General features: G+C 46.0%; 1 protein-coding gene across 1 annotated transcript in view; it reads right to left on the reverse strand.

Moving 5' to 3' along the window:
- Positions 1-12,741, reverse strand: part of LOC143280401 (inactive tyrosine-protein kinase transmembrane receptor ROR1-like) — a 458,789-nt gene that overhangs the window by 129,328 nt on the left and 316,720 nt on the right. The window contains exon 4 of the mRNA XM_076585035.1: positions 1,821-1,858. Within this exon, the coding sequence (XP_076441150.1) occupies positions 1,821-1,858 (38 nt within the window). The remainder of the gene's footprint in view (positions 1-1,820; positions 1,859-12,741) is intronic.

Raw genomic sequence — 12,741 nt, forward strand, 5'->3', positions numbered from 1 at the left:
TGTGTGGGCGGGGGATCGGGGGTGGGGGGGGGGAGGGAGACAAAAAGTACTGAGAAAAAAATACATCCTACCAACCAAATAAAAAACCGTTTTTCATTTTTATTATTATTATTATTATTATTTATTTATTTATTTATTTTTTTTACATTGTGTGGTCTGTTAAATGGACACAAACAATGATTAGAACGAAGGAACTGAGAGAGGACGGAAGGAAGGAAGGAAAGGAAAGCAGGAAGGAAAGGAAGGAAGGAAGGAGGGAAAGGAAGGATGAGCAGAGTGTTGAAGAAGAGAGGGGGTCGCGTAGACACGGGGGGAGGGGGGTGGGGGTGTGGGGGGGGGGGGGGGATGAACGGATATGATTGACACACACCCCGCGGTATCCCGGCATGCCATTCCCAGCCCCGAAAAACAAAGAAAAAACAACCAAACAAAAAAAGAAACAACAACAACAAAAAAAAGAAAAAAAAAAAGAAAAAGAAAAAGAAGAGATAGGAACTGCCAGCTTATACACAGACAGGCTTTATTAGCACTTAATGGACAGAAGCAAAAAGGAAGCCCCGCGATACAAGATAGGCAGTAGGAATGACAGCCCATTAGGAAGTTGACAAGACGTGCAGATACGCAGGTAAGGGAGGATGGAATGGGAGACAGAGAGAGAGAGAGGGGGGGCAGGGGGGGAGGGAGGGAGGGGGAGTTGAAAAGGAGAGAGAGAGAGAGAGGGTACAAAGAAAGAAAGAGACAGAGGGAGGGAGATAGAGAGTACAAGAGAGAGAGAGAGGGTACAAAGAGAGAGAGAGAGAGAGGGACAGAGAGACAGAGAGAGGGAGGGAGGGGGAGTTGAAAAGGAGAGAGAGAGAGAGGGGGGTACAAAGAGAGAAAGAGATGGAGGGAGAGAGAGAGAGAGAGACAGAGGGAGAGAGAGATAGAGATGGAGGGTGCAAGAGAGAGAGAGAGAGGGTACAAAGAGAGAAAGAGAGAGAGAAAGACAGACAGAGAGAGGGAGGGAGGGAGGGGGAGTTGAAAAGGAGAGAGAGAGAGAGGGGGGTACAAAGACAGAAAGAGACAGAGGGAGAGAGAGAGAGAGATAGAGGGTACAAGAGAGAGAGAGAGGTACAAAGAGAGAAAGAGACAGAGAGATAGAGACAGAGAGACAGAGAGAGGGAGGGAGGGAGGGGGAGTTGAAAAGGAGAGAGAGAGATAGAGGGTACAAAGAGAGAGAGTTGAGAAAGAGAGAGAGAGAGGGGTACAAAGAGAGAAAGAGATGGAGGGAGAGAGAGAGAGAGAGAGGGTATAAAGAGAGAGAGAGAGAGAGAGAGAGAGAGAAGGAGAGAGAGAGAGAGAGGAGAGAGAAAGAGGGTAGAGAGAGAAACGGACGTGAAAACTTGAAACTTGAAATGTTTTATTGTCACTGCCTGCAAAGGTCTTTTTGACAAGGGGGTAACTTTTCCACGTCAACAGATTACAGTAATCTCTATGATGCGAGTTTTAAACACTGCAGTGAAACAAAGACTGGTAGCACTGTCACCATAATTAAAAATGTAGCATTGTATCACTTCATCACTTCAAAGAAAATAATAAGAAAAAAAAAAAGGAAATTCGACCACCCTCTCACATATATGATTTCATGTACACCCTGCTTTCACTCCAGAGAGGGTAGAGAGAGAAAGAGAGAGAGGTTGGAGAGAGAGAGGTGTTAAGAGAGAGTGAGAGGTTAAAGACAGAGAGAGGGGGACAGAGACAGAGAGAGAGAGAGACAGAGACAGGAGGCAGAGAGAGGAACGTACGTACGCACATACGGACGGACAGACAGATAAACTCACCGTTGCCATCGTTACCGCTTGGATCGAGGATGGTGGACCTGAAATTAGACAGAAAAAAAAAAGACATCATTGTCAGGGGCTGAATGAATGAACAAAACGTCACAATAATATCAGAATGCTATGGCATAAATCAGCCAATCTATAACATCATCATCATCTCTCTCACCTCTCTCTCTCTCTCTCAAACACACACACACACACACTTACACACACACACACACAACCTTATGGTAAACTTTCTCAGGGCGGAGGTGGGCGTGGGGGGGGAGGGACCTAAAACGACCAGAAGGGGGAAGACAATGTGGAAGAGAGAGAGAGGGTGGACAGAGAGACAGAGAGAGAGGGAGAGAGAGACACACAGAGAGAGAGAGAGGTGGAGAGAGAGGGGGAGAGAGAGAGAGGGAGGGATGATGGGGAGGGGAAACTGGAGAGAGAGAGAGGGAGAGAGAGATAGCTAGAGAGAGAGAGAGAGAGAGAGAGAGAGAAGAAGCAGAAATCCTACGACCAGCAGTTCACAAAAACCCTTGGTTTTGTTTCAACTACCTTTCCATATGGACAACATGAGGAACAACTCTCTTCCATATTACAATTTAAATTGTAAAACTAACAAACAGACAGACAAAACCCCCCAATAAAACTCACACCAAAAAACAACAACAACAACAACAACAACAAAAAACACACTAAGAAAAAGTTGTGATGTGAGCGCAAACTTCCACTATTGACACAGTTCGAAAAGCGCTGCTACTAACACCATAAACCTCGCGGACCATGCAGTGCGATGAAGTGTATAAACTTACACTCGTGCCTGACAATTACTTTTGGGGGGCGAACCACGACTGTCCACGCCCAATTACTAATTAAAACTAATGACAACAACCCCCACCCCTCCTCACCCCCCCCTCAACCTCGTGTCATTTCTGTGAACAACCATTTCGGTGAAAAGGCGAAAAGGCGGAAGGGTGGGGTGGAGTGGGGTGGGGACTATGGTGTGGGTGGGAAGGAATCACATGCGTCTTGACAGTAGCGTCTGTTTAATGAAGAAAGGAATCAGCACCCCCTTCCCCCAACCCCCGTTCCAACCAACGCCACCCTGCCGCTACTATTGTGCATTATAGATTTTCTGGTCTTGGGATGAATAGCGAACGCAACAAACAAAGACAGGCAGGTAGAGACACAGAAACAGAGAAAACAGGCATAGAGAGACAGAAGCGTGGACACACACACACACACACGCACACACGCACACACGCACACACACACGCACGCACACGCGCACACACACGCACGCGCACACACACAAACACGCACGCGCGCGAAAAAAAAAAGAAAGAGAGAGAGAGACGGAGACAGAGACACAGACAGAGAGAGAGAGACTATGGGAGAGAGAGACAGATACAAAGAGACATACAGAGAGAGAGAGAGAGAGAGAGGCTGACAGTCTGACAGACAGACATACAGAGAAACGGACAGAGAATGAAACAGAAAGTGACAAACAAGATAGTGAGAGAGGGCCGCTGAAATATATATATATATATATATATATATACACACACATACATACATACATACATATATATATATATATACATACATACATACATACATACATATCTCTCTCTCTCTCTCTCTCTATATATATATATATATATACACCAAATTAACTTTCTTGCAATATATTTTTTTCTTTTGCCAAACGAGGAGAAGCACACAGACAGACGACCGTTTGTCAACGTCACATTACATTGTAAGAGGCATTTCCTCCCACGCGCACACACACACACACACACACACACACACACACACGCACGCACGCACACACACAGAGAAAAACATCGTGACCTTCACAAAATAATAAGAGAGCTAGTCCACAGAATGTTCCGGTTACACTTCCTCCCACACTCAAAAGATCGGGGCGCGCCCTCAGGGAAGACCGGAACTGGAGACCGGAAGTCAGCCAGGAGAGAGAAAGGAGAGAGATGGAGTGAATGCCCTTGCATGCTACTCGTCAGGCCTGTGTGAACAGCTCTCAGCCTTGTACAATATCTCCCCATCCATATGTATTTGATAAATAAGCTTCCACAAAGAATATATATATATATTTTTTTTTGAGGGGCTGGGTTGGGGATGGGGAGGGGGGGGGGGGGTGGTAGTCAGCGTTCGTGTATGTACATATGTATAGGCCTAAATTAGCTTCCACACAGGAGATATACCAAAATGTATTCAGCGTTCGTGTTTGTCCAAAGTTGGGGAAATGTATGAATTTACTATGCTGCTGAATAGTGTCAGAAACAAACAAGTAAAACGAGAGCGTGTGTGTGTGTGTGAGAGTGGGGGTGTGTGAAAGTGGGGGAAGGGGGGCGGGGGGGGGGGGGGGGTAGGGGGGCGGGCGGCTATGGGTCTATTCAAACAGAGAACATCGACCTACAATTTCTTACCAGACAAGTTGCTGCAGCAATCATAGAAATAACATGAATGAATTATTTACTCATGTTTTCAGTATCTTTGAAATTTGGATTCAAAACTGAAAGGAAACGTCAGTTTCAGAAGTTTTGACTATTTATCGAAAATGGAGAAAAGTATTGGTCTGATGCTAAGATGCTATGGCTGAAAAACCAACAACAAAAAACATAAACCCCCCCAAAAAAAACAACAACAAAAAACGGAAGAAAAAAAACCCGTGCAAATTACGACTGAAAAAAAAAAGTTCCAGGTGTGGAAATTCATTGTTTGACACGAGCAAGAATGAAATACAATTTGACTATGAAACCTTGTGGAGAGAGTGAGTAAGCTAAAATATGTGCATATGATGCATTTTATGTGGAATGGGGTACACGGTATCTTCTCTTATATTGGATGACTTATTCAAATGATTTATTTCCTTATTCGTAGTTGTTGTTTTTTCCCCCCCAAAAAACACACTATATTTATATCATGCTGTTCTCCTTTCATCTTTGCTTACTTTCTTCGTGTTTTACGTGCGCGCGCGTGTGTGTGTCAACTGTCTATGTGATATCAAAAATGGAAGAAAAATGGAATGTATCGTTGTGGATATTGATCTGTATTCTGGATATTCTTTCCCTTTGATTTAGTTGCTGACATTTTTGTGGTGGTTTTGTTTGTTTGTTTGTTCTTTCCCATTTCTGTTTTTCTTGTTCTTTTTCGTCTTTTGCTTTTTTAAACATCAACATGATATCCCCGATTTTCGGAGAAATGTGTCGGGGTTGGGTGGGAGGGAGGAAGGGGTGGGGGTGCTAAGGTACTGTTAAATTTCTTTGATAATTACTTTATTCTCTCCCCCTCCTCCTCCTCCCACCCCTACCCAGCCACAATTACCTCACCCCCTTCCAGCTCCACTATCCCCCCCCCCCCATCCCCCATCCCGCAAGGTCCAGTTTTCACCTGAGAGTTTCACCAACAAAAAAAATGACACCTGCCGGGATAATGTCGTGTAATGACACAGTAGTACACTAATTCACTACACTCCCTAACTGAAACGCGCAGTGAGTCACAGACCCAAAACAATCGGCTTCACAATAATTGCGTGCAGAGGATAAACCGCTCAGGTAAAATTGACTTAATCTTCAGGAAGAGGGGAGAGAGGGGGTGTGGGTGGGGGGGGGGGGGAAACAAACAAACAAACACAAGGGAACTGCAATACACACCCACACACACGCACAAAAACCCACAGAAGCACAACACTTCAAACCATTATTTTCGGTCTTCTCGATTTCATTAAAAAAAAAAAAAAATCCCCTCCAGCAAGCCATCTGTTTGCTGGCTGAATGAGAGAGAGAGAGAGAGAGAGAGAGAGAGAGACAGAGAGAGAGAGAGAGAGAGAGGTATCGATGAAGGAGTGAGTGGACGCAATCACAGAGAACAAACACTCCAGACACGGAAGCAGATTGAAGCGCGCGAAGGCCAATCAGCAACACAGCTCCACCACCATTAATTTCACCAACCATGTTGGTGTCGTGTGTATTGTATTAGCACCGTCACCTCCCAGAGTCTGCTACTGTTTACTTTACAGGAGGGGAGGGGAGAGAGGGGCTGGGGGTGGGGGGGGGTGGGAGCTGGAAAAACTCTTGTTTGAGCTTGGGAGGAAGGGGGGGTGTGTGTGTGTGTGGGGGGGGGGGGGGCAGGGGTGGGGGGGGGGGGTGGAGGGGGGTGGGGTGGGGGGGGGGTACGGTCGGAACACACCTGCGAGATCCCGTTTCGGCCGATTGTTTCACAAGTTGTGATCCGCTTGTTGGTCACTACATGTGGAGGGAGGGGGGAGGAGAGAGAGAGAGCGAGAGAGAGAGAGAGAGAGAGAGAGAGGGAGAGAGACAGAGAGAAAGAGAGACAGAGAGAGAGAGAGGGGGAAAAGAGAGAGAGGGTAGAGAGAGAGAGGGGAGAGAGAGAGAGAGGGGAGAGAGAGAGAGAGGGGGAGAGAGAGACAGAGAAAGAGAGAGACAGACATAGAAAGGGGGAGAGAAAGAGACAGAGAGGGAGAGAGACAGACAGAGAGACAGACAGAAAGAGACAGAGACACAGAGACAGACAGAAAGACAGAGACAGAGATTGAGACACAGAGGGATGGAGGTGTGAGGTGTAGGGTAACGTGGCTCTGTGTGTGTGTGTGTGTGTGTGTGTGTGTGTGTGTGTGTGTGTGTGTGTGTGTGTGAGCGTGCTCGTGCCAACATGTTTGCATAATAATGATGGAAAACGAGGCAAGAACGGACAGGTAAAGGACAAGGCAAAACGAGAGAACGCCGGTGATGGAGAGAGAGAGGGGGGGACACACACACACACACACACACTCTTGTTCAATTTGCTGATGACATTTGTTTATGGATGAAGGTGACAATGAAAAATAAAACGCTTACCAGGACACTGAATTACATAAAGAAAATACACCAGCGGGAACTTGATAAAATCAGCAACCTTATGACAGAAAATGGCTTATCATTGTCCTTAGAAAAAAACAAATATGATGCTATTTAATCCGTATAAGCAATGCAACTGGCTCCAGTAATTGTGTTTGTTGCCAGACGCGCTCTGCACTTAATCCTGGATATCCGTGGCTCCAGGTGCCAGTTGCATAGCTTGGTTCTAACTTTTTGACAGTTACACGCGACTAAATTCCTACGTTGACCGAACTACGCCATTGGTCAGTTCCATACTACACACAGTTAGTAGCGGGTCACGACCATACTAGACTCTTCCGTCCGGCCGAGCAATGCAACTGGCTCCCTGGGAGACAGCCCTGGTCACATTTCCTGATGCCACATACGGTCGGGCAGGTTCCGGGTGGACATCCGCCCCATGCTGCCTCACAAAGGTGACGCACTTCCGGTGCCTGTTTCGTAATATCTTTCGCGCTCCGAGAAACCGGAAAAGGAAGTTTTCACGCCCCATAAATATCACCCCACCAGGTAAAAAAAAAAAAACCCCCCATAAGCAAGCAAGCATGATCAGTACGTTCATGAACGCGTGCATGTGAATGATTGTGTATCCATTTTCTAAAAGATGGTCAAAATGAGGTACTGGTCGTATCATCCTGTCTGATTCACACTCACATTCAGTGTGGACGTATTCCTTTAAAAAAAACAAAAAAACTAATGACGCATCCAGAGTGGACGTATTCCTTTAAAAAAAAAGAAGCTAATGACGCATCCAGAGTGGACGTATTCCTTAAAAAAAAGAGCTAATGACGCATCCAGTGGACGTATTCCTTTAAAAAAAATTGCTAATGACGCATCCAGTGGACGTATTCCTTTTAAAAAAATTGCTAATGACGCATCCAGAGTGGACGTATTCCTTTAAAAAAAATGCTAATGACGCCTCCAGAGTGGACATATTCCTTTAAAAAAAATGCTAATGACGCATCCAGAGTGGACGTATTCCTTTAAAAAAAAAAATGCTAATGACGCATCCAGAGTGGACGTATTCCTTTAAAAAAAAATGCTAATGACGCATCCAGAGTGGACGTATTCCTTTAAAAAAAATGCTAATGACGCATCCAGTGTGGACGTATTCCTTAAAAAAAATGCTAATGACGCCTCCAGAGTGGACATATTCCTTTAAAAAAAATGCTAATGACGCATCCAGAGTGGACATATTCCTTTAAAAAAAAATGCTAATGACGCCTCCAGAGTGGACATATTCCTTTAAAAAAAAATGCTAATGACGCCTCCAGAGTGGACATATTCCTTTAAAAAAAAATGCTAATGACGCCTCCAGAGTGGACATATTCCTTTAAAAAAAAATGCTAATGACGCATCCAGAGTGGACGTATTCCTTTAAAAAAAAAATGCTAATGACGCATCCAGAGTGGACGTATTCCTTTAAAAAAAAAAAAGAAAAAGAAGCTAATGACGCATCCAGAGTGGACATATTCCTTTAAAAAAAAAATGCTAATGACGCATCCAGAGTGGACGTATTCCTTTAAAAAAAAAAGAAAAAGAAGCTAATGACGCATCCAGAGTGGACGTATTCCTTTAAAAAAAAAGAAGCTAAATGACGCATCCAGAGTGGACGTATTCCTTTAAAAAAAAAGAAAAAGAAGCTAATGACGCATCCAGAGTGGACGTATTCCTTTAAAAAAAATGCTAATGACGCATCCAGAGTGGACGTATTCCTTTTAAAAAAATGCTAATGACGCATCCAGAGTGGACGTATTCCTTTAAAAAAAATGCTAATGACGCATCCAGTGTGGACGTATTCCTTAAAAAAAAAGCTAATGACGCATCCAGTGTGGACGTATTCCTTTTAAATAATGCTAATGATACTACTACTACTACTACTACCACTACTGCAACTGAATACGTATATAGCACACTATCCAGAAACGTGTCTTTCGGTGCTTCACAAAACAAGTGGTTTCAAACATAAGACCTTGCAACAATGTCACATCGTCTGGCCAATGACCGTACAACACAACACAGTGGACGGTCCCTCACAAAGTACCTAACCTTACTAACAGAAACTTTCAAAGAAAAACAGCAAGGAGGGGTTGGAATGAGGGATGGGGGCAGAGGGTGTGTGTGTGGGGGGTGGGGGGGTGGGGGGTGGGGGGGTGGGGGGGGGTTAAAGAAAGGGTGGTGGGGAGGAGCGGTCTGTGTGGAAGAAGAGAGTCAGGAAGTGAACTGGAGACAGACAGACAGACAGACAGACTCAAGGTCACAGAACTCCACCTATCTTCTCCTTAAGCTTCCCATCCGCCCTCTCCCCACCCCCTCCCCACGCCCCCCTCCCCTCCCCTACACACACACAACCCGAAAAAAAAAAAGCCAAGCACCTCTCAGCACCCCAATTCTCAGCCCACCTGTGGACCCATGTCAAACGACTCGGGACCCCATCGTCTGCCTCCGGACAGGGGGGGGGGGGGGGTGGGTAGGGGGGAGTTGGGAGTGGTGGTTAGGGGTTAAGGGAAGTGTGTGTGTGGGGGGGGGGGGGAGGAGTGGAAGTGGAGGAAGGGTTTAGGGTGAAGGGAGTAGGATGAAGTTCACCAACCCACACCCCTACTCACCCCCCAAGTAAAGTCCCCCTACCTACCAAACTCTCAGACACAGTAGCATTCACGTGCCCGATAACCTAAGGATGCCAAACCCCCCCCGCCCCCCTCCGCCCTTCCCCCTACTCCCCTATGGAACTCCACCGCCCCCCCCCCCCCCCACCTTACCTCCCACACATCCTCCCCATCCCACCCTCACTGTCACGGCTCCGATCAGCGGCAATGCCTCAGTCCGCCGTGACACACTTTGTGGCGCGAGTGGTATGCCATACTCCGGGGCCGGCAAGTTATGGGTCTCGCGCCACTATCGCAATCGGCGATCTCGCCGCGTCCGCGCGCACGCATGGGGCGTTCGCATGGACGCGATGTGTGTGTGTGTGTGTGTGTGTGTGTGTGTGTGTGTGTGTAGTTGTGTGTGTGCGCGCGCGCAGAGAAAGTGGAAGGGTGTGTATCGTAACAGATCTATAGCTCTGTCGTTTTCTGTCAGGTCCATTTCAGGGGGTGGGGGTGGGGGTGGGGGGTGGGGTTGCAAGTGGGATGGGAGAAGGGGGGTGGGATGCGATGGGAGGGGGAGGAAGGGGGGCTTTTAAAAAAAAAAAAAATATATCTATATAGTTAGTTGCCTCGGTTCCATGTTAGCATGCGTGGCCTGCTCTGCTTGGCAGCGGTAATTTTGGGTTGATTGACACGAAACCATGTATCTTCCGTCTCTCTTTTTGTCCGTATCTAATTATGATGAACTGTATCTATATGCTGGGGGTCGGTGGGAAGGGGGCGGGGGGGGGGGGGGGGGGGGGAATAGGGGGTTGGGCTAGGAGGTTGGGTTTAAATTCAAGACACAAAAAAAAAAGTCTTCCGCAGACGCGACAATTTGGCTTGTTGGGTAGCTGCAAGGTTAAAAGTACGGGTTTCTCTCTCTCTCCCTCTCCACCCTACCCCAACATCTGTCTCTTCGCATCTCCCCTCCCCCCCCACCCCCTGTCTCTTTATCTCCCCTATATTTCTCTCTCCATCTCTCCCTCACTCTCTCTCTTTCTCCTCTTAGATAACAGAGCTCATTATCCGCTATATTTATTGCGTTGTTCTTGGGAGCCCGTGAAATGCTACCAGACGTTTTAGACGTACCATGAAGTGCGCATGCCACATACCGAGAGAGAAGAGAGACGGAGAGAGAGAGACTGAGAGAGAGAGAGAGAGAGAGAGAGAGAGAGACAAGACGTTTTATTCATACAGGCCATAGCCCCTTAGAAGGGGGTACACATGGAATTGACAGAAAGCCGCATATTAATATGTAGCCGTGTACTGAGTGGTTCTAATAGGGCACGGACGGTACAAAAGAACTAACTAAATGATCATGACTGAATAAAAGAATAGACAAGATCCCGCACACAGGCCAGGAACATACAGAGGCCAGTCACAAATGACTGACCAGGTATGAAAATGACCACTCATCACTCACTGTGTCAATTCATGCAAGTTAAGCGGACTGCAAAGGCAGTCACGTGTGCTGCGAACAGATCGTCATTAATCAGGCCAAATCTGACAACAACTGTTTCTTACAAGGTGTTCAGGGACAGATTTCTAAATGATTCCTGAACTGATTTACGTCGGATCAGTTGCAAAAGAAAGAGCTCAACACCTACTTTCTAATGAGTATAAAATGAAGTGTTGATTATTTGAGATGAATTTATAATCTTAATTTAAGTCACCTGAACAGGGTCAGTTTTAACGAGCTTGTCGCTGAAAATTACAAACTGCGTTAAATCAGTTTAACGTAGGCAAACACAAATGGAATAGACTTAAAGATGGACTTGTGACGATTCTGCCAGTATATAATACTTGTAGTTTACTGATCCGACAAAAGATATATTAATTAATTACGGTGGAACAGATACACAAGTTTCCGCTCAGCCAATAGCATACCGCGACGCTGGTCGAGGAGTAGGCTGTCTGGCGAGAACAAAATGATGTAATCGGCTTGGCGTTCAAACTGGAAGTGATGTCACACAATCTGTGCGCGGGTTAGTTGCGAAAACGTCGTCTGATGCAACTCGTGTGTGAGCAGTTTTGGAGCAAGCATAGCGCACTGGGTCACAAATACAAAGAAAATTACGTTTCATAAGCACTGCGTTGTTTAAACGCTCTATATAAATATAAAGCAAAATGAGAGAAAGAGAGAGAAAGAGGGAGAGAGACAGAGAGAGAGAGAGAGAGAGGGGTGGGGGGTGGGGGTGGGGGGGGGGGGGAGGAAGAGAACACTCAACACTGGAGCTTTTTAATTTCATCAGCTGAATAACCTTTGTGACGCGGGGGTACACGATTACATCCTCACTGTGGGGAAAAAATATATATTAAACGCTTTTAACATAAAATACAGTAGTATCTCATACATAATTTTGTACGTATCATGTAACTTATATCACGCACACTTCCAAAAATGTCTCTTAAAAAAAAAAAAAAAAAATATATTTAAATTTTTTTTTTACAGGCACGAAGCAGACTTTATTCGCATTCAAACATAGAGTCCTTGTTCGAAATGTGACTGGACCAGCATATCTCTGTGCCATTTGTGTGTAAGGACCGACAAATATATATATATATTTTCAGGCTGCAAGTTTCAGTTAAACGAAAGAAACCATGTACTTTTCATTTTCAGAGAGGTAGAGGTAGAGAGAGAGAGAGAGAGAGAGAGAGAGAGAGAGAGAGAGAGAGAGGGGGGGGGGTGCAGACAGCCAATTAGAAAAAAACAGACACAGAGAGAGGATGGTTAAGGATGCACAAAACAAACACAAACAAACAAACAAAAGCAAACAAAACAAACGAAAACACAAGGAAGCTATTACGCTACAAGCAGAAGCAGAAATGACCTGAAGGGGGGTGATGAGAAATTGATGGGAGGAAGAAAGAAAGAAAGACAGACAGAAAGAAAGAAGCTTGATGACTGAACAACAAAAAGGAATCAGTCGTTGGAAGCAGACAAAGACAGGCCACAGCACTTAGGGATTCTTCTTCTTCTTCTTCTTCTGCGTTCGTGGGCTGCAACTCCCACGTTCACTCGTATGCACACGAGTGGGCTTTTACGTGTATGACCGTTTTTACCCCGCCATATAGGCAGCCATACTCCGCTTTCGGGGGTGTGCATGCTGGGAATGTTCTTGTTTCCATAACCCACCGAACGCTGACATGGATTACAGGATCTTTAACGTGCGTATTTGATCTTCTGCTTGCATATACACACGCGAAGGGGGTTCAGGCACTAGCAGGTCTGCACATATGTTGACCTGGGAGATCGTAAAAAATCTCCACCCTTTACCCACCAGGCGCCGTCACCGTGATTCGAACCCGGGACCCTCAGATTGAAAGTCCAACGCTTTAACCACTCGGCTATTGCGCCCGTCAGCACTTAGGGATCAGCATGGTTTG

The sequence above is a fragment of the Babylonia areolata genome, chromosome 3, assembly GCF_041734735.1.
Source record: "Babylonia areolata isolate BAREFJ2019XMU chromosome 3, ASM4173473v1, whole genome shotgun sequence".
In the NCBI taxonomy this organism is placed as follows: Eukaryota; Metazoa; Mollusca; class Gastropoda; order Neogastropoda; family Buccinidae; genus Babylonia; species Babylonia areolata.